At 46.5% G+C, this 21,245-nt stretch overlaps 1 protein-coding gene across 8 annotated transcripts in view; it reads left to right on the top strand.

Moving 5' to 3' along the window:
* The first annotated feature begins 4,904 nt into the window (after positions 1–4,904).
* The window catches only part of SLC8A3 (solute carrier family 8 member A3), a 124,967-nt gene continuing 108,626 nt past the window's right edge, over positions 4,905–21,245 (top strand). For 5 of the 8 annotated variants that reach the window (XM_027111768.1, XM_027111769.1, XM_027111772.1 and 2 more), the window contains exon 1: positions 4,967–6,750. In XM_027111768.1, the coding sequence (XP_026967569.1) occupies positions 4,967–6,750 (1,784 nt within the window). Of the gene's footprint in view, positions 6,751–21,245 lie in introns of all 8 variants that reach the window. The other 3 variants (XM_027111775.1, XM_027111773.1, XM_027111770.1) reach the window with 1 other exon arrangement.

Genomic DNA, 21,245 nt, shown 5'->3' with positions numbered 1-21,245 from the left:
TTAAATATGCCAGTGATATTAAAAGATGTCAGGAGCCACTGCTGAGGACACAGACACCTTGCAGACGGCCCCTGGGGGCGTTAGGAAAATAATTCAGGAAAAAGATGAGAGCCTGTGGGCTGAGCTGAGGGGACAGAGGGTCATCATAGGCAGAATATACCCTAGGCCCACCCTCTTTGTCTGTATCCGTTCTGTTTCCAATAGATTTCAAACTGATCTTCCTGCTTTGGTTTTCTTCCTCCTACAGCCATCCTAAACGCTTTAGCCAAATTGGTTTTTCTGAAATACAGATCAGACCATGTCATTCTCCTGTTCAGAATCCTATCATTGGCTTTTCACTGCCCTTAGGATAAAAAAATCCCATCTTCTCAGCCTGGCATATAAGACTTGCCATGAATTGGGTCCTCCCTCTGTGACCAGCCTCATCTTCTGCCCCTTCTGCCTCGCACTGAATTCCTTGTAATCCCGTGCACACAGCAGGCTTTTCCATGGCTTCGTGTCTTTGCTTGGGCTGTTCTCTTTGACTCAAGTGCCCTTCCCACTTTCTTTCTTTCTTCTTCTTCTTCTTATTTTTTTAAACTAAAGCTCACTCATGCTCGAAGCCTCATTTCAGGGATCACTTTCTTCAGAACGCCTCCTGAATCCCCAAGCTGGCTCAGTGCCCTCCTCGCGTGCGGCAGGTATACCTTCACTGACGAAGGTAGAAGTGCCTATATGTGCAGCTCTCCACCCCTGCTAGATGGTACCTTCGAGGGCAAACCCTGTATCATTTTTTATTTTGCCCACTGGCATCTAGTACCAGGCCTGGAGAATCATAGGCGTTTGTTAATGTTTGTCAAACTGAACTGATGGGAAGGAGAATATTCGGGTGGGAGATGGCCTCGGGCAACGAGGACACCCCCAGGAAACCTGGGGACCGGGCAACTCTACCAAATGGTTGGTCTCTCCTGTGAGGGTACGTGAGGCAGTCATATTGCTTCTAAGTCCACAGAAGACTGGAAGCTGATGGGGGCTCGTGGACATTCTGCAACAAATTGGGACATCCTAGTAAAGTGGAGTGGTTAAGACCATAAATTTTATGTCATCTGTGTGTGGGCTCTGGCTCTGCTACTTCTTTGCTTTATGCTTTGAGTAAATGACTCAAATGACTTAACTAAGACTCAGTTTCCCAAAATGTAAAAGAGGGATAAAAATAGTACTAATCTCATAGGGTTGTTCTGAAGATGAAATGGGATCATACTTTATGCACACAATAAGCACTTTTAAGTGTTAGTTACAATCATTAATATCTTCCTTATTTGGGGTGGTTCTTGGGGGTCTCAAGCTGAGTCACCTCCCTGACTTAGGGCTGATTAAAAGCCTTCTGGAGCCACCAAATATCACTTGGGTCTCTGAGGGACTGCGTGGACGCCCCAGGAGGTTGGGATCTGTCTCAGTTGGTGTCTGGGGCTGGGGCAATGGCACAAAAAGATGACTGTTCGCTTGTTCATCAGAGACGTCCCCTCTCCCTCTAACTTCTCAGGCAGAAACCATCTCCTGGTAGGGCTGGAAAGAACAACTGGGCATCCACGGCTCGTTTTCCACCTTCAGTTCCAAACACTTGATGCAGGCAATTCTTAGCCACCTTCTTGCCTTGTTTTCTTTTATCCTTTCCTTCAATTCATTTGTTTTGGTCAGGGAACAGCCTGATTCTGACCACATGATAGCATAGTCCCCATAAAAACCTATTGCCACGTGTGTCTGTAGGACCAAGGGAAATAAAGGCCATGATCCTGCTTAATTATCCAGGTAGGTAAGATCAGTAGGAATCCTCGTCCCCCTTTGATCAGGATAACTCTACTATCTCAATGTTACATGTCCCCTGACTGCAGCAGGCCAGCCCTCTTCCCTAACCTGTGGATAGCCCACCCCTGTGGGCTTGGCCAGCCATGCAGCTGCCACCGCCTGTCACCATATTGGCTCTTGATCAAAGAGCTGCTCCAGCTGTGCCCACCTTCTGTCTCCTCATGTCTGGGGCTTATCAGAATTCACAGAGTGTTGTGTTTTCAGAGGTCAAGGCAAGGAGCCAAGATCTGTCTCTGTCCACATTTCTCTGGCTAGGTGAGTGCCAAACCTATGAACAGGGTCACTGTGTGCATCACAGATTATGAGGGCTTTGAATATGGATGCCGAACACCTTCAACCTCTCTACTCCTCCATGGTCATTGTCATAGCCTCTTCTCCTCTGAGTGAGGTCAAAGCTCCAAGCACCTTCTGGGATGACCCCCAGTACCTAGACTAATGGGGAATGTGGTCCTCAGCAGTTGACTCTGTGGATTAACGAAACCAAGTTAATCCACAGAGCCCTTTGGGAGGAGGGCCTTCAGGATTACAGTATGCACCAGGGTGTACTGTGTCCCAAAGGGAATTTCCCTTTGAGTACAAGCCTTGGGAATTTAAACAGGTCCTACATAGCCTCTAAAATCTAGTCCGGATTTGTCTATGAGATTTTTTTTTTCCCTAAAACAAATGACTGTAATTCAGATTGTAAAATGACTTTAAAGAAGGCTGATTTCTGAGTTTATTAGTCTTCTCAGGCTACCATAACAAAATACCATAGACTGAGTGGGTTAAACAATAGAAATTTATCGGGAGGCTGGGATTCCAAGATCAAGATACTGGCCAATTTGGTTTCTGGATAGAGGTCTCTTCCTGGCTTGCAGATGACCACTCTCTCCCTATGTCCTCACAAAATGGACAGCTCTCTCTCTCTCTCTCTCTTTCATCTTCTTATAAGGCCACCAATCCTATTGGATTAGAACCCCACCCTTATGACTTCATTTCACCTAAATTACCTCCTAGAAGTCCTATCTCCAAATAAAGCCACAGTGTGGATTAGGGCTTCAACATAGGAATTTGGGGAGGGGCACATTTCAGTCCATAGCACTGAGGAAGCTTCCATCCAGGGTCACATTTATTTATTCCCAAACATACGTTTACTGAGCATCTAACTAACTACTTAGGATACTGTGATAAACAGAATAGACATAATCTTTGTATTTATGTCATTCATAGTTTAATGCATGAGTTAGTCATTAATCATATAATCCTACAAATACCCATGTAATTTCAAAATGTTATAAGTGCCACGAAGGAAAATTAAAGAGGGAGTTGACCATTTCTAGGGTGAACATAAGTTTTTCTGAGAGAGTGACACTCAAGCTGAGATCTAAAGCATTGTTAACAGTGGGGGTACGAAGAAGGAGCAGTCATTTTGGTCGTGGGTGATGTTATGGGCAAAGGTCCCGAGGTGGAAAATAAGTTGATGTACTCTAGGACCTGATATGGCTGTTACTGCAGAAATTCAGTGAGAGGGACAGTGGCAAGAGCTGAGGGGGAAGAGGAGGAAGAAAGTAGCTCGTGCGAGGCTTGGCAGGTCATGGTAAGGATCCTGGTCTCTATATTAAGAGCGAGGGGAAAATACTGAAGGACTTCAAATGGGGGAGTGAGAGCATAGGTTTGGGTTTTTAAAAAAAAAAAGATGACTGTGGCTATATGAGAAGATGGAATAGAGAATGGTCAGAGTTGGAGTGAGTTCAGTAAGGAGGTGACTGTAGTAGATTCATCTGGTGAGGAGTAAGGGGCCTTGGGCTGTGATGGTGGTGAGAGAGTTGGGGGGAGAGTTGGTAGGGTTTAGTGCTGGACTGGAGAAAGAAAGGCTGGCAGACAGGCAGCGATTTTTGAGCATGAGAAACCGGGTGAATGGAAGTGCTATTTTCTGAAATGGGAAACAGCGGAGAAGAAGGAGGAGCAGGTAGGGAATAGCAGCATTCTTCCATTACTAACAATACCCCTACATGGTTATAGCAGAGGTGGAAAAATGGGCAAATTGCTTATTTTCAGGTATTGAATATTTGCTTCCTCATTTCATCTGAATGAGGCAATGAGTAGAAAGAGAAGTCTGTAGTTCCAGCTGAGTTTCTTCCATTCTTCTGAACTCATGCTCACCTTTTAGTGCTTTTAGTGCTTTTAGTGCTTTGAGACCAGCAGAGGAGGCTGCATTTCACCCCCAAAATCTTGCCTACAGATGAAAAGAAACTTATTTGAGAGCCACTTGCATGTTATTTATAGTGCCTTCTACCACCTGGCCCTTTCAGTGTTTGGGTGTGGAATTTGAGTGGCTGACTGATCTTCACCTTCCTGTAACTGGATACCTAAACTCTTTCATAAGCATGTTTTGCTGGAGGGCTAAGGACTGCCGTGGACTGGTCTTGGGCACAGCTTACAGGGCCTCAGTTTAGCTATATGGCAGGTAATATTTACTACAGAACATCTCTTGGATTTCCCAAGTGATCTCAGAATTACAGCTTGCCTCCCTAAATTTTTCATATGGGGAAGGAGTTTTTCCCAACCAGGCTCAACTGCACACAGAGCAAGGTGTTCTATCTGGGGGGAGTAGCCCAGGAAAAAAGTTCAATATGTACTCCTGCAAACCTATGTTATGCAAGATTCTTGAGTATCTTAAGTATGACGACAGTGTGGTAAGGAAGGCTGAAAACTCTAGAAACAGTAGAAGTGAGGATGAATATTCATGTTATACTTGGTCAATTTTAAATTGATTGTTGAGAACTCTCACAGATAACAATGGGGTTGGAAGACAGGACTAAAAGGGTACCACTTAAGTTTCCAATACCAATATTCCCAGCTATTTTAAGCCATATTTCAACGGAGTCTACCAGAGGGTCCTGAGGACAGAGCAGCTATTTGTACCTCCCAGTGACATCTATTTTTCCAAGTGAGAGACTGCCCAATGTGTTAGTGCAATACGTCAGTCAAGGTGAAGCGTCAGTTTGAATTGGCGGGAACCTGCCCTTTGCTGTCCTCCTTTTCTTCATGCCTTTTTCTGCCCCTCTGATCTCTTCTAGGTCTCTGGACTGTCAGGTGGACCATTGGTGCTGCAGTGGAAGCCAGCAGCTAAGTCTTGTGTATGGCGTGGTTAAGGTTGCAGCCTCTTACCTCTGCCTTCCTCCATTTTGGGCTGATTACCTTTGTGCTCTTCCTGAATGGTCTTCGGGCAGAAGCTGGTGGCTCAGGGGATGTGCCCAGCACAGGGCAGAACAATGAGTCCTGTACAGGGTCATCGGACTGCAAGGAGGGTGTCATCCTGCCAATCTGGTACCCGGAGAACCCTTCCCTTGGAGACAAGATTGCCAGGGTCATTGTCTATTTTGTGGCCCTGATATACATGTTTCTCGGGGTGTCCATCATTGCTGATCGCTTCATGGCATCTATTGAAGTCATCACTTCTCAAGAGAGAGAGGTGACTATCAAAAAGCCCAATGGAGAGACCAGCACAACCACGATTAGGGTCTGGAACGAAACTGTCTCCAATCTGACCCTTATGGCCCTGGGTTCCTCTGCTCCTGAGATCCTCCTCTCTTTAATTGAGGTGTGTGGTCATGGGTTCATTGCTGGTGATCTGGGACCTTCTACCATTGTAGGCAGCGCAGCCTTCAACATGTTCATTATCATTGGTATCTGCGTCTACGTGATCCCCGATGGAGAGACTCGCAAGATAAAGCACCTCCGAGTCTTTTTTGTCACTGCTGCTTGGAGCATCTTTGCCTACATCTGGCTCTATATGATCCTGGCCGTCTTCTCTCCTGGTGTGGTCCAGGTTTGGGAAGGCCTCCTCACTCTCTTCTTCTTTCCAGTGTGTGTCCTTCTGGCCTGGGTGGCAGATAGGCGACTGCTCTTCTACAAATACATGCACAAAAAGTACCGCACAGATAAACACCGAGGAATCATCATAGAGACAGAGGGTGGCCACCCCAAGGGCATCGAGATGGATGGGAAAATGATGAATTCCCACTTCCTAGATGGGCATCTGGTGCCCCTGGAAGGGAAGGAAGTGGATGAGTCCCGCAGGGAGATGATCCGGATTCTCAAGGATCTGAAGCAAAAACACCCGGAGAAGGACTTAGATCAGCTAGTAGAGATGGCCAATTACTATGCTCTCTCCCATCAACAGAAGAGCCGCGCCTTCTACCGGATCCAGGCCACCCGTATGATGACTGGCGCAGGCAATATCCTGAAGAAGCACGCAGCAGAACAAGCCAAAAAGGCCTCTAGCATGAGCGAGGTGCACACTGATGAGCCGGAGGACTTTGTCTCCAAGGTCTTCTTTGACCCGTGCTCTTACCAGTGCCTGGAGAACTGCGGGGCTGTGCTCCTGACAGTGGTGAGGAAAGGGGGGGACATGTCCAAGACCCTGTATGTGGACTACAAAACAGAGGATGGTTCTGCCAATGCGGGGGCTGACTATGAGTTCACAGAGGGCACTGTGGTTCTGAAACCAGGAGAGACCCAGAAGGAATTCTCTGTGGGCATCATCGATGATGACATTTTTGAGGAGGATGAACACTTCTTTGTGAGGTTGAGCAACGTTCGCATAGAGGAGGAGCAGCCAGGGGAGGGGATGCCTCCCAGAGTACTCAATAGTCTTCCCTTGCCTCGGGCTGTCCTGGTGTCCCCTTGTGTGGCCACAGTCACCATCTTGGATGATGATCATGCGGGTATCTTCACTTTTGAATGTGACACTGTTCATGTCAGTGAAAGTATTGGTATCATGGAGGTCAAGGTTCTGCGGACATCAGGTGCCCGGGGCACAGTCATCGTACCCTTTAGGACAGTAGAAGGGGCCGCCAAGGGTGGTGGTGAGGATTTTGAAGACACACATGGGGAGATGGAGTTCAAGAATGATGAAACTGTGTAAGTAACCTTTCCACAGTCCATCTGCCTCCGTCCCTTGCCACCCCCTTCTCTCCTGCACCATGTTTTAAAACTTTTTCTTGTATTTGTGTTAATGTCAAACTTTGGTTCCATCACAGGTATGCAGGATCAGCAGACCCTCCTGCCAGGTTCTGCTTCCAAAATCTCCTTCAGCTTTCTCACTTTAAATTGTTTACGGGCAAGGAATCCTGTGGCAGGATCTAAGGACGCAGAACATTTTGTCCACTGAAACTCAAAATGATGGCTGGTGGAGGTGTGGGATGACAGAAGTTCTGATATCAGATTTGGGGGGATTCTTGTGAATTCTCCTAGCAAGAGCTAGGCGACTGCTTGGGTCTCTCCTTCCTCCTTTTCTCAGGCCAAGGGCTTACATGAGCTTTGAAGCCAATCCTTTCCATTCTGAGACGGTGGTAGCCCAATCAGGACACCCTCAAGAAAGTGAGTGGCATTGGCTTTTTTTTTCCAGTACCACATTGCAACTGTATTGTATAAGCAGATTTCAGGCACCTCTCCTTCAATTTGGAAATTGCAAAATTGATTGAAACTTAGCAGTCTCTTTAAACACCAATAGGCTATTTTATGGTGCGAGGCTTGCCCAGTTTAGGTGAGATGAATCAGTATGGCTTGGGTCCTGGAGGTATCTTGGAGAAGCAGAGCTCCCAGGGCAGCGGCCACCCGTCTTCAGTCACAGGTCTAAGCTCCAAAATCTGGCTAAGCAGTGGAGGAGAAGCCTCTTAGGAATTGTGGGGGGAAAATACATCTTCTGTGTGGTCATCTCTTTTCATCGTCCAGAGTTCTCCTAAAATACTTCTCAGGTTGCTGCCCCATTTAGTCCTTCAGACACTGGGTCTTGCACTTCTATTGCCTTTGTCACTGTGAGGCCTCTCCCCATTGAAACATCCTGTACTGGGTATTCAGTCCTGTTCTCGGATGGATATCTTTAAAGAAGATAGCAGACTGAATCTCCCCAGGATTTGCAGCTTATGAGAGGGCAGACTTTCCAAGGTGGCCAAGAAGAAAGGGGATGAGAAAGGGGAACATTGGTCTCAGAATTCCTGCTCACATCCACGAGCAATAAGCAGTAGAGGGGAAGGTGTGAAGAACAAAAGGGGCATATATAGACAGTGGGAGATGTCAAACTGCTCCAAGAACCTGCTAAAACCACTTTCAATGGGAAATGAAAACTCTCATCTGTAAAGTGGGAATAACAATACTTTCCTTGCCTCAAGGCTGGGCTCGTCTCTTTTTGCAGTTCCTCCCAGCTGTAGGATTTTCTGAACTATAAACCTAGGCTCTCATACCCACAGCAGCCAAAGATGGAACAGGGGGTACTGTCTTCTGAAATGAAATGGCCATTGACAAATTGATTTATTGGAGCTCTGTTTAGTCATTTAGCTGGGAAGGATAATAACTCGTTAACCTAAGTAAAAACCTGTTCCTTCTAGAGAATACTATCCATTTATATACATACAAATGAAGGCCCTCGCTGGGAGGAAAAACTCCATGAAATTTCACACGTATTTATGGCAATGTCAGTAGATAAGAAGTTATTGTCAGGCATTAAATGACATCAAGACCACAGCATTGGCCATAACTGGACAGACTTGGGGTTCCTCCTATTCAGTACCTGTCTACCGAGGGAACTGAAGGGTAGTTTTTGAGAGATCAGAAGTTGAGCTCGCAATTTCTTCACCTCATTAATAATCAATTGTGCACCTAGGATCTCTAAATATGACTCAACCTGCCTCAGAACTGTGTGTATTTTCAGCTAGATTACTGTCTTGGTGTAAAGGAGCCTCATGAATGATCGCTTCTGGGTGATATTTGTTCTAAACGCATGTGCAGTTCCACACGTTTGAGATGCTGGTCCAGGGTATTGTAGGGTTTCCCATCGATTCCTTTGCATTAGTTTTTAGACTTCAGTAGACTTTAGACTACCCTCTTGGCCTTCTTCATTGCAGAAGAATGAGTCCAAAGCCTACTAGTCTCTTCTCACAAAAGGAGCCCTACCTTTGATACTTTAAATTGTAATTTTACATCTAGAGGCAGTATGATACAGCCAAAAAAACCCATGGGCTCTAAGTATAGTACTCTGGGTTAGGATGCTGGCTCTACTACTGATTTAACTATGTAGTTTGGAGAAATTTTATTAACTTAGATTATTTCCTCATTGAAAAAATGGGGATAATAATGTCTCTCATGCAGGGCTGTTATAATGATTCAAGATATTATATGCAGTGTTCCTTGTACATGGTATGTGCTCAGTAAGCAAGGCCATTAATAGTAATATCAATGAATTAACAATATTCTTCAGAAGACACCATTGATCCAATCAGGTTACCTGATTGGATCTCTGTGTGACCCTAATTAATAAGCTTGCAAGTTTTTTAGTTACCATGAAGATTACTAATCTAAACTCATAAAATACTGGAGCCAGAAGGGACCTCAGAATATCTTCCAGGTATCATAGAGTAGTGCTTCTCAAATTTTAATGTGCTCATGGGCCACTCAGGGATCTTGCTAAAATGCAGATTATTATTCCAAAGGTCTAGGGTAGAGCTTGAGATTCTGCATTTCTAACAAGCTCTTGATGCTCCTGGTGCCAAGTTAGAGGTGAAAGGCTCTAAAGCTCTTGCCGAAACCATGAAACCCAGGAAGGAAAGTGGCTTTTCAGATGACTGTCATGATTGGATCATGAATGCTTGCTTTCCAGGTCCAATGTTCAACTTCATCTTATCTAGAATCTAGCTCTTACCCTGAGACCCTGCTAATCGCAATACCGATTTGGAAACTGAAATTAAAACCCTCAGGAGGACTTAGACAGAAGCTGTGTGACACCTGGAACGATTTTACTTTCTAATCCTTCTCTCTTTGTGTAGCTTTTTTTGCCCACCAATCCTGGTAGCACTGTCACTTTTGCCCTCACCATACTCCTCTGAATCTATTCAGGATGAAGCCAGGCCTATGCTCTATCAATAATATTAGGTCCGTGAATTCACTCATTTGGTTTTGTGCTTTACTTCTTCAAAGGTGTCCTTAGCACCGTGGTAGGATGAAAAAACATGAACCTTGGCGTCTGACAAACAGGTGTGAATCCATCACTCACCAGCTGTGTAACTTGTGATGAGTCACTTCAGCTGTCTGAGCCCCAGATATTTTGTTGGAATGATAGGAACAATAACATCTATTCTTCAGGATTGTGATAAGTACTACATACAAATATGAACAAAATGCACCTTTAGCACAGTGCCTGCTCATCAAAGGTGCTCATTCATTCAGCAGACAGTTATTAAATATCTGCTACATCCTAGGTACATTACTAGGTACCGGAGAGAAATAAGTGATTAAGATAAGCTGGCATTTCAGCTCCCAAGGATCTTATTCTCCAGTGGAGTGGACACAAGGTATACACACAAATCAAAACACATGGGAGAAGTATGGTTGAGATAAGCTCAATAAGAGGGGAATGCAACTCCTAATTGTGTGTGACATCACTGAAGATTTTTGTTTTTTTTTTTTAATTTATTTATTTACTTATTTTTGGCTGCATTGGGTCTTCGTTGCTGCACGCAGGCTTTCTCTAGTTGCGGCGAACGGGGGCTACTCTTCGTTGTGGTGCGCGGGCTTCTCATTGCGGTGGCTTCTCTTGTTGTAGAGCATGGGCCCTAGGCACGTGGGCTTCAGTAGCTGTGGCTCATGGGCTCTAGAGCGCAGGCTCAGTAGTTGTGGCGCACAGGCTTAGTTGCTCCACGGCATGTGGGATCTTCCTGGACCAGGGCTCGAACCTATGTCCCCTGCCTTGGCAGGTGGATTCTTAACCACTGCGCCACCAGGGAAGTCTGACTAAAGTTTTTAAAGTCACCTTCATTAAGGATGTAGTAGTGAAGTAGATGAAGAGGGGCGGGGGGTGGGTGGAAACATGATTACTTTAAACCCACGTTACAATAAACTCGTGATCTTTGAGAGGGATACTACTGACATCTTCGTGCTCCAGAAGAATCCATACCTTTGTGACTACCACTGCAGCACATCCTGGGAATAATAGCCTCTGAGCCTCCTGCAGATAATAATAAAGGCTCACCGAGATACGGGTGCTTGCCAGCACGTTCATCTCGCTCACTGAGCGTGTGGCTGGCTCCTGTGTCCCAGGCTCACAGTGTGCCTCTGCAAACATAAGATTATTGCGACTCATTGACCTTTGGGGTCTCTGGGAATAGTCAAAGCCACAGATGTCAAGATCTACTATAATTAAATAACATAGGCCTCCTTCAAAGAAGAATCGAGTATTAGCTGTGCCGTGCATTTTCCAAGCAAATCAGGACGTTAAAACTGGAAGCTATCTGACCTCCCAATTTTACAAATCATGAAGTTGAGAATCAGAGATGCAAAGTGACTTGTCCAGGATCACACGGGTAGATATGATAGAAAGTTAGACTTTTAGATAGAAAGGAGTTTTTAGATGCTACTGATTTAATGTCTCCCCCTCCCGATTTGGACCTTTCCATTTTATTTTTATCCATCAAAATCTCAGCTTCGGAAAGAATATGGAAATTCTTGGGTGACAGATGCTCTGGAAGTGCACATCCAGGAGTGTTATGTGACTAATGTCTTAACTAAGAATAATAATATATTATGGACTATTTTTAATCTCTTGGTTCACCTTGAAACTGTTGAAGGAAAATAGTGAGCCCATAGAAAAGTTTTAAAAAGCTTTGTCTTAGTGATCTCTTGCTGAGGGAGACATGTGTAGCTGAGACATCTTTTAGTGATGGTTAACTTCAGGCTAGACCTTGTTGCATGAAATAATGCAGGGGGTTTTTTTTTGTTTTTTTGTTTTTTTGTTTTTGTTTTTTCAGAATGATGCAGGCCATTCTCTTCCAGGGGTGCTTTCTCTATAAAGTTTCAGCCCAAGGCATCTTCCCATCAAAACCTATACAAATCTGGAGTTATCCAGGACACAATTTTTACATTCTCCAAGTTGACTGAAACACAGTGGACTTTTCTCTTTTTCTTTGGCTCAGCAGGGTGATAGGATAGTCTGTCTGGCCACGGAGGAAGATGATTTGCCTCTAGAATGCCCTTTCTGTGCTTGAGAAAAGTCACAAGCTGCACGCTTAGTGAGGGTGGGAGTGCAGTGGAGGTAGATGTATTTCCCCCTTAGCTGGCATCCCTCCCTTTCTCCTCTCTTCTGCCTGCAGTACCTGATTTCCGGTAACAAGCTGTCTTTGTGGCTTTAGGAAAACAGTCGGTCACCCGGGCCACGGCTTCATGGAACTCACAGTGGAGCTGTGTGCTTGGTTCAGAGTTGTCCTGAAGAAGGGAATCCGTGTCTAAGCCAGTTGTTTAATGGGGGGACTTAACAGTACAGTGGAACATTTCAGGTAGGGTTGTTCAACTACAATTCTGTCTCTCTGGGGCCCAAAGGAGTGATGAGAGGCTATGTGGACTCTTTAGCAGAAGCTTTGGATGTTGTTCCCTGAAAGGCCCCAGGTCCTGCTAATTTTTTTCTTTTCTTCTTAATTACTGAAATTGCCGAAGAATGTGTCAAAGGGTGACATATTCCAGCTTCAGGATTCATAAAGCACCCCAAGTATACTTAAACCGTACATGTCTGGAAAGATCTCCAGGAAGTCCAGAGCCTTCCTGGTTAATTTGTTGTAGGGTCTAAGGGTACAACATTCCTGGCAATACTGGATCAGGCAACACTCCCTCTACTTGACCTGGTCAGGGACCATATACAGCAGAGCGTTCAGTGTGCCTGCCCTGGGTCTTCTCGCTTTGGTCTGCCGTCTGGTATGAGAAAGTTCAGGGTGCAGGGTTAGAGATTCTGCCAGGAAGAATGTCAGTTTGGGTTTGAGGAGAGAGACACACTGCCATTGGAGATGATCACACGACCAGCCAATCAGAAGGTGAAACAGTCTCAACCTCAAAGCAGGGTCTCCTGTGCACTGCTTGGAATGATACTAGTTGGGGCGTCAGGCAATAATAAAGGAATGACAGTGGAGATCCTGCTATGGACCTTGCTTCGTTTGTCTCGACTCTTCGAAGTTTCCTCATTCACTCACAAGCATGATGGAAAGGGATACTTGGGCAAAGTGAGGTGGCTGAGTGGGGAGGACTCTTCCTTTTTGTCCAACTTTTATCAACTTCCCAGGTGTATTTGGGTCATACATGAGCACTTATTCCTTCCCCATCCTTTAGCTGTGCCCCTGTCAACTCCACGAGGAATGGAGTAGAATTCAAAGAGCTACAGTCTTCAGTTTATTCAAGACGTTGTTTTCTTGCTGTCTTTTTATTGTTTTGTTTTGGTTTTTTTTTGGCGGTACGCGGGCCTCTCACTGCTGTGGCCTCTCCTGTTGCGGAGCACAGGCTCCAGACGCGCAGGCTCAGTGGCCATGGCTCACGGGCCCAGCCGCTCCGCGGCATGTGGGATCTTCCCAGTCCAGGGCACGAACCCGTGTCCCCTGCATCGGCAGGCGGACTCTCAACCACTGCGCCACCAGGGAAGCCCCTCTTGCTGTCTTTTTAAAAGAAAAACTAACCTGTGCTTCCAGAACCCAATCAGAAGTCCTGGCATAGAGCCAGTAGTGTGTAACTGATAGTTGGAGAGAGAGAACTCCTTGACCTGCAAACAGAGCAAAGTCCCCGTATTTAAATTCTGCACCGTCCAGAAACTCTTGCAGGAATCACATGTGTTGAGAATTTTGCTAAAAGGCCATGAAGGAAAGCACTAGGTAAACATTCTCAGGTGGAGCGATAATGATCGTTCATAGGAATTATATTCCCACCCCCGCCGCCTACCACGCACCCAAGTAGGAAGTTATCTGGGTGAGTACAGAAGAAGATAAAATTGAAAGTAAAAGTTATTCACTATGGAAAAATTTGTTTTTCTAAAATTGAGCCATCACTAGGTGTGCGCATATATTTGAGTTTAGTTATCAGTGTGGCACAACCTGACCCTCTCTAGCGAAGGGCCAGCGTGCATGGACACAGCCTTGTTAACCTGCCCCTGCCTGAGCCCAGTTCACTTACCACTTGGTGGCAAGGGTTCATGAAGAACCAGTTAGTTAGGATACAGACAACACTCTAGACTCTTTAGTTGGTGCTTTCAAAATGAGTGACATCTTGATAGTAACTTCCTACTTAGAATATGGCTGTGGAACAAGTTACGGATTACAGAGGAGTAATTCTGCCATTTCTCCGTAGTAGTCCATTTTTTTCAGAGCTCTTGGTCTTGATTTGTCTCGCTTTTGGTTTCCTCCTCGTGTATCCCATGTGATTTCTCCTCGGGACCCCCACTACCACCCGACCCTCTCTTTCTGAGCTGTGGTGATGGAGAGGGTACCCTGCAGCCGTCCCTAGAGCAAGCCCTGGCCCTGGCTGCAAGTCTTCTATGTGTTCACTTTATTTCCCCTCTTGCACCTTCCTTTCTGTGTGGATGCCCTTTGCTGACACTTGCTCTCTCTTCTAAACGTCCTCAGCTGCATCTTTTCTTTCTCTACCGTGTGTGCTCCAGGCGCTGCTGACACTCACGCCGTGGTTTCTACTTCTGCTCGAGCTCAGTGCCTTCCTCCCACGTCCTTTAGTCCCGTGTCCTCTCTTACTCTTATCCTGTTCCCTACGTCCCCTTCCTTCACACTGTTGGCATCTGTATTTGGATTGCCTTCTCTCTGCTGTCTGATCTGATTTCTTTGGGTGACCAGGAGTGCACTGTGGGTATCCCTTAAGACAGCCCGGCATTTGGACAGAAAGAACTAGCCTCACGATAATACCAGGAAGACTGATATCTCCCAGGAAACAAACCACTTACCCTGGTGCTCTTTTTTTCCCTTCACCGCAAAGTGTTTGACTGTTAAGACAAGAAGGTTGAATTGTAAGGATCCAGCATAGACTGGAACTGGTATTGGAAAGGCATCAGAGGCTGCGGGAGCCCTATAGGGACCACCTTCTCTTTCTGACGCTGTCTCTCTAGGCCATGGGGTCTCTGTCTCCTGGCATCTCTGCTTCTCTCTGTGGCCTTCTCCCTTATTGCTTTGATGATACCTCACAGCCCAACAGTCCTATCTCCTACTTGGAAAGATCTTTCTATTCTTCTAGCTCAGATTCTCAAGGGAGGAACTCTGTTGCCCCCTCCCCCCAACCCCGCCTTTTTTTCCACCTTAACTCTGTCAAAGGCCACTGGCCCAATACGTATTGGTTGCCCTGTGTCAAACCAGGTTTCCACCCACCCCCAACTTGACAGTTAATCTGCCATAATTGGGTGGTGGGGTGGGAAAACAAAGTTGCCCAGGGGTTCCCATGGTAAGCTACCTAAGCAGTTGTGTCTCTAAGTGGTGGACAGTGTCGCTTAGAAGGAAGTCCCAAGTGAGACAGTCATCTGTCACCTCAAAACTGACACAGTATATAAGGTTTGCAGTGCCTCTGAGAGAGTGCTGATGTTACAGTGGTCAGTGCTGGGGCGGTAGGCTAGAGAATGGGAGACACTGCCGCCTCTGGAGCCCTCAGCCCTACCGTATTCATCAAGCTGGCCACAGACTCAGCAGCCAAGGTTCACATGGCCTCTGCCCAGATCAACAGAAAACATTCCCAGCGGGTGATGCTCAGTGACACAAATCTCAAGGTTACTAGGTTCATCCCTCCTCCTTTGCCCTCTTCTGGTCCGTCCTCTCCAGGAGACTAACGTCAGAAGATAATCTGCCGTCATTTTCAGGTGCACTATTTGGGTACTGAGTCACTGTCAAAGCCTCTTCGTGGATTTGGGTTTCCAGAGCAGCCTGTGTTCCCAACCAGGACGGAAAGCTTCCCTGCCACTCATGCTTGCCGGGGATAGAGTGACAGCCTTTCCCTCCCCACCCCTCCCCTGCTAGACAGCTGGTCTGCTGGACTTAACCGGAGCCAGCAGGCACCACGCCGCCCGCCCCCCTTATCTTCGCAGCTGTAATTTGATGCCTTTCCAGGAACTCCCCGGAAGCCAGAGTGTTCTCATCTCCAGGTGGCACAGTATGTGACTCTGTCAAGTGTCCACGTCCCAGGACACAGGGCTGGGTGTAAAATAGGACTCTTTCGGTGTCAGTTCCAGTCAGTCCATCGTGGCTGTCCAGGCAGCCATCTTGGAAAGGATTTTTGAGGCTGTATCTGGACTCAGCTGTGGATGTGAGAAGAAAAACCAACTATCTGTCAACTCTAGTCCTGGGATGACAGATGGAAAGAAAGGGATAAAGAAAGTAGGGATAAAGAAGGGATAAAGTAGGGATATCTTCATGGGATAGAGAAAGTAGGAGTCTCCATGTCACTGGGGTGCACTAGCATGAAGTTGCCACTGTCTCTCCAATACCGGGTCGGTCCTAATGCGAAAAGCCTCATTGGATCACTGCCTTCTTCATCCAGCACAACTCGGAACTTTCTTCTAATCCCTGGATGAATCCACAGGGACGTAAATCCCCATTGGACGCATGATGCACATAACTTTCTTATCAGACCAGAATCTTCCAGAAACCTTGCTAACCTAGCGGGCTTCATAAACTAGACCAGTGGTTCCCAACCAGCTCCCCATCAACGGCCATTTTAATTATCTATTCCTTCTCATGGATCCCAGGTGCTAGAAGATTCTTAGCTGAAAATTAATTCGATTTCCCTTTTCTCATAAAATATAGCAAAAGATAACTAGTGTTACGACAATGAGTTAATATAGTTCTAGCCAAAGTAGACAGAAGTGACATTTTAATTAACCTGTGTGGACTGTTGTAAGAATACATACTTTCTATTTTGGGGGTTGGGGAGAGAATAGAATAAACACAGCCACGGACTGACTTTCAAAGAACAAACTGATGTAAAATGCTTTGAAAATGTTAGGCACTAATTGTTTAAAGTTGTTCTGAAGAGGGTGACCTCCTGGGGAGATCCAGATATTCCGGAGAATATATCAGAATATAGGACACAGTATTGGTTATCGAGTCTTCAGCATTGTTTAGACCTTGGAGAAAGATTACTATTGTTGTTGTTTTTCTTCTTACATAATAAAACTTCTAATATTTGTATGAAAATATAAAATTCAACTTTTAAAAGTAAAGGATTTGTCATACCTCTAGAGTTAATATTATCACCGTCTTCAGATGAGGTAACTGAAAGTAAGAAATATTAATTTACCTTAGAACACAGAGCTTTTAAGGGTCAGTATCCAAACCTAGATCTTCTGCTTATAAATCACATATTCTTTCAACTATGTTACATATTTTAGCCTCAGAATAAGGTCACGAAGCTGAAAGCAGCAGGCTTTCTTCTCATATGGAAGGAGTTAAGAGGACATCTCTTCCTTAACAGCAAGAGTTGGCTGTCCTTTAATTCAGGGGCAGCTGGGCCCAAGGAATTTGGCAAGGGCCAAATAGACTCCTTAATGCCCAGCTCAGAAGTCTGGACTCATCACTCTTGACTGCTGGCTCAGACACACCCTTGCCCGGGCCGGTACACAGAGGGGCCTTGTTTGTGTCACTTCACCATCAGGAACTATCAACAGATAATGCTTTGGCCTGTTGCCTGGGGAACAGGGCAAGGCTGGCTCAGGACCATGTGTTCAGATCCAGGGGCCTCCTTTGCGGCTGTGACCCTGGTGTCTGAGGACATCCCGGACCAAGGGTTAGAGGAGGAGGGTGGTAAGAGAGTGTAGGTGGGTTCTGCCTGCAACCCCCAGAGAGCCTATGAGAGCCCTCTATCCAGAGAGGAGGTGGGGAAGCAGGGGCCAGTCTCTCAGGGTACAGTCAGCAGACATTCATGGAGCTCATTCTGTGGGCTGAGCACAGTGAGAAGAGGCACTGTCCCTGTCTTCAGGACGTTCCCAGGCTGACGGGGAAGGGAGTGCATGTGAGAGTTGCTATGAAAGAGGGATCTCCGAGCCTCAGCCACTCCCTCCTGCCTTTTGCTGGGATTCGGTTTGGAGTGATTGAAGGTGGCTTGCACACCCCCTCCTCCAGTCAACTCAGAAGGACTTGTTAGAAGGAGGGCTCGTTGGCTTCAGCTTGTGAGACATGCACGGATAGAAGTAGAAGTTGACCTCAGGAGTAAACGGTCCCCAGGTAGGGTGCATCCTCAGATCAGAGCAGCACTTGGTTCATCTCCATCACACATCATAGGGACACAAAAGATGCCTGTTGAATGAGTGAATGAATGAATGAATGAACAGAGTGAATTCTTGGCCTGTCCTCTGGCTCTGTACTACCTCCCGGTCGCAACAAGCTCGGAGGATATGGGATTTGAACACATCTCTTAGGTATGAGGTCCAGGGGTGCCCACCATCCCCCACTCCCCATGCATTCCTCCTCTTCTCTCCCAGTGTCAGCGACATCCACAGAGCCCTCTGGCTTCAGGCATCCGAGCGCCTCCCCAGCCTGACCCCTGCCCTACACCAGCTCTGCAGAAGGTCTGTTCCTGGGCTGCTCGGCTACCTCTGAGCACAGGCTGCCTTTGATGCTCAGGAGACACCCTGTAATTCAATTAGGAGCTCCCTCCGGGGAGCATGTCATTATGTCCTATCTGGGCCTTGTAATGACAGCCCCTTGCTACCGCGCAGGGAGCTGCCCTGCTCAGCTGCCCAGAACCTTTCCCTGGGAGGGAACTAATCTGCTTAGCCCGGATTGGATGCAGTTCTGCACAGCACCTCCCTGAAGGCCTTAGAAATGAGTCCCCACTAGCAGAAAGGGCTTCCTTAGGGGAACCTGAGGGTTCGCTCTGTTCTGCTCTGCTCGTTACCATGAGCCACCCCCCACCCCCGGGATTGTTTTCGGCTGAGTGGGAGTCAGAGAGCTCCATTCCCCTCTCAGCCAGAGCCCCTGGTGTCCCACAGGCCCCCTGGGGGTTAGAGGGGAGAGGAAAGGAGATTGAAGGAATTTGCCTGTTTTCCATGTCGGCTTGGGGAGAGGGGGTCACCTGGCAACCTACCTGGATAATTCTAGTGTTGCACTTTGAGGGGGAAGGGGCCTGGTCTGTTCTGAGCTATGGGGGAAGTTACCTTAGTTCTCTGCATGACTTTCTTTGCTCCATTGGACTTGATTTCTGTGAAATGTTTTAGATGCACGGGTGCTGCCTCAGTCTGACATGGACGCTGCTCAAGGTGGTTTCTCCCCTCTACCTCCCCACCGGCATTGAGGTTTACCTGAGCCTTTCTCTTGAGGAACCCAAATCCTCTCTTTGCTCTTATGCGAGATCGGCCAAAAATGCCACTGGCAAGCTGTGTGGGGTTGAATAGAGTGCCCCCACTCCCCACTCCCAAATCCATGTCCACCCACAACCTCTGAACATGACCTTATTTGGAAACAGGGTCTTTGCAGATTTAATGAGTTGCAGTGAGGTTATACTCAGTTAGGGTGGGCCTTAGAGCCTATGACTAGCGTCAACATAAGGAGGCCATGTGACAACAGAGGTGAAGTTGCAGAGTGATGCAGCTACAGACCTGGGGATGCCAAGGATTGCTGGCAAACGCCAGAAGCTAGGAGAGAAGCATGGAATAGATTCCCCTCAGAACCTCTGAGGAAGGAATCAACTCTGCTGACCCCTTGATTTCAGGCTTCTAGCTTCCAGACCTGTGAAAGAATGAATTTCTGTTGTTTTAAGCCATCAAGTTGGTGGTAATTTGTTACAGCAGCTGCAGGACACTAATACCCAAGCCTTGCGTAATGCCTGCTCTGGATTTCAGTAACATGGTCAAAGGACTGGTGGTGAGAAGAGCATTGCCCATGGGGTTAACTGCCCTCAGGGCACTGACCCACAGCTTCTGAGGTGGAGGGAGGCCAGAGCTCATGTAACAGCTTTGTCATATATGGACTGTAATTGTAAGCCTTTCCATTCCTGTTTGCAGGTTAGATGAAGGTTTTAAAAAAATAATCTGGCCACTTTCTCTAAGCCACACTCCCTTATCAGTTTAGTTACTTTATGACAGCTATTTTAATGGCCTCCTCTTTTATCTTCCAATCTCCTTAGTCCTGGTCCATTGATGGTTCTTTTATATATGTATAAAAATATATATTTTTTTCCACTGTCAATATTTTTTATTTAAGTATAGTTGATTAAAAATGTTGTGGGGCTTCCCTGGTGGTGCAGTGGTTGAGAGTCTGCCTGCTGATGCAGGGGACACGGGTTCATGCCCCGGTCTGGGAAGATCCCACATGCCGCAGAGCGGCTAGGCCCGTGAGCCATGGCCGCTGGGCCTGCGCGTCCGGAGCCTGTGCTCCGCAATGGGAGAGGCCACAACAGTGAGAGGCCCGCGTACTGCAAAAAAAAAAAAAAGTTGTGTTAATTTCTGCTGTACAGCAAAGTGATTCAGTTATACCTATATATACATTCTTTTTTAATATATTCTTTTCCATTATGGTTTATCATAGGATATTGAATATAATTCTTTGTGCTATACAGTAGAAACTTGTTGTTTATCCATTCTATATATAATAGCTTGGATATGCTAATCCCAAACTCCCAATCCTTCCCTCCCCCAGCCCTCCTCCCTCTTGGCAACCACAAGTCTGCTCTCTATCTCTGTGAGTCTGTTTCCATTTCATTGATATGTTCATTTGTGTGTATTTTAGATTCCACATGTAAGTGATATCGTATGGTATTTTTCTATCTCTGTCTGATTTACTTCACTTTGGTAGGATAATCTCTAGGTCCATCTGTGTTGCTGCAAATGGCGTTATTTCATTCTTTTTTATGGCTGAGTAGTATTCCATTGTATATACGTACCACCTCTTTTTTATCCATTCATCTGTCGATGGACATTTAGGTTGTTTCCATGTCTTGGCTATTGTGAATAGTGCTGCTATGAACATGGGGTGCATGTATCTTTTTGAATTATAGTCTTCTCTGGATATATGCCCAGCAGTGGGATTGCTGGATCCTACGGCAATCCTATTTTTAGTTTTCTAATGAACCTCTACTGATGGTTCTTAAACAACAGCCTAGAGGTTCCAGCTACTGCTCCATGCACTGCATGCCCATTTCTCCTTTTCCACCCTTCCAATGGCTTACCTCTGGGCCATTGAAAACAGTGCCCCACCGTGTCGTTAAGAGTCACTCATCTTGTGACTGGGGAGGCAAAAGAAGTACCCGTTCCCCAGGCCCTCTTTCCCATTGGTGTTCCCTGATGCTTTGCAGCTGCTCCTGAGATCCAGGAGTGTTACCTGCTTGTCCTGAAATGCAGATGTTACCTGCTTCCCTCTGCAAAGCAAGGGGGGCCTGGCTTGGGGGGAACAAATGGAAATGCCACGGGCAACCTAAGAGCGAGTGAGCCATGCCTGTCTGTGATGAAAGGAAGGCAGCCCTGATAGGTGAGAAGGGGGCACTGAATGAGTGTCAAGGAGCTGAAGACAGAATTTTCGTTTGTTGTTTGCACCATGAATTGCCAGTGACAGAAGTGGGAGAGCAGCAATGTAGGTAGAAGCCCATATAGACGTGGGGGCGGGTGACAGAGCAGGGTGATGAAATGCGTGGAC

Source organism: Aethalodelphis obliquidens, unplaced genomic scaffold (genome assembly GCF_003676395.1).
Source record: "Aethalodelphis obliquidens isolate GAN/ISIS:26980383/991018 unplaced genomic scaffold, ASM367639v1 scaffold10, whole genome shotgun sequence".
NCBI classification, from domain to species: domain Eukaryota; kingdom Metazoa; phylum Chordata; class Mammalia; order Artiodactyla; family Delphinidae; genus Aethalodelphis; species Aethalodelphis obliquidens.
This window is presented reverse-complemented; position numbering and strand designations above follow the sequence as displayed.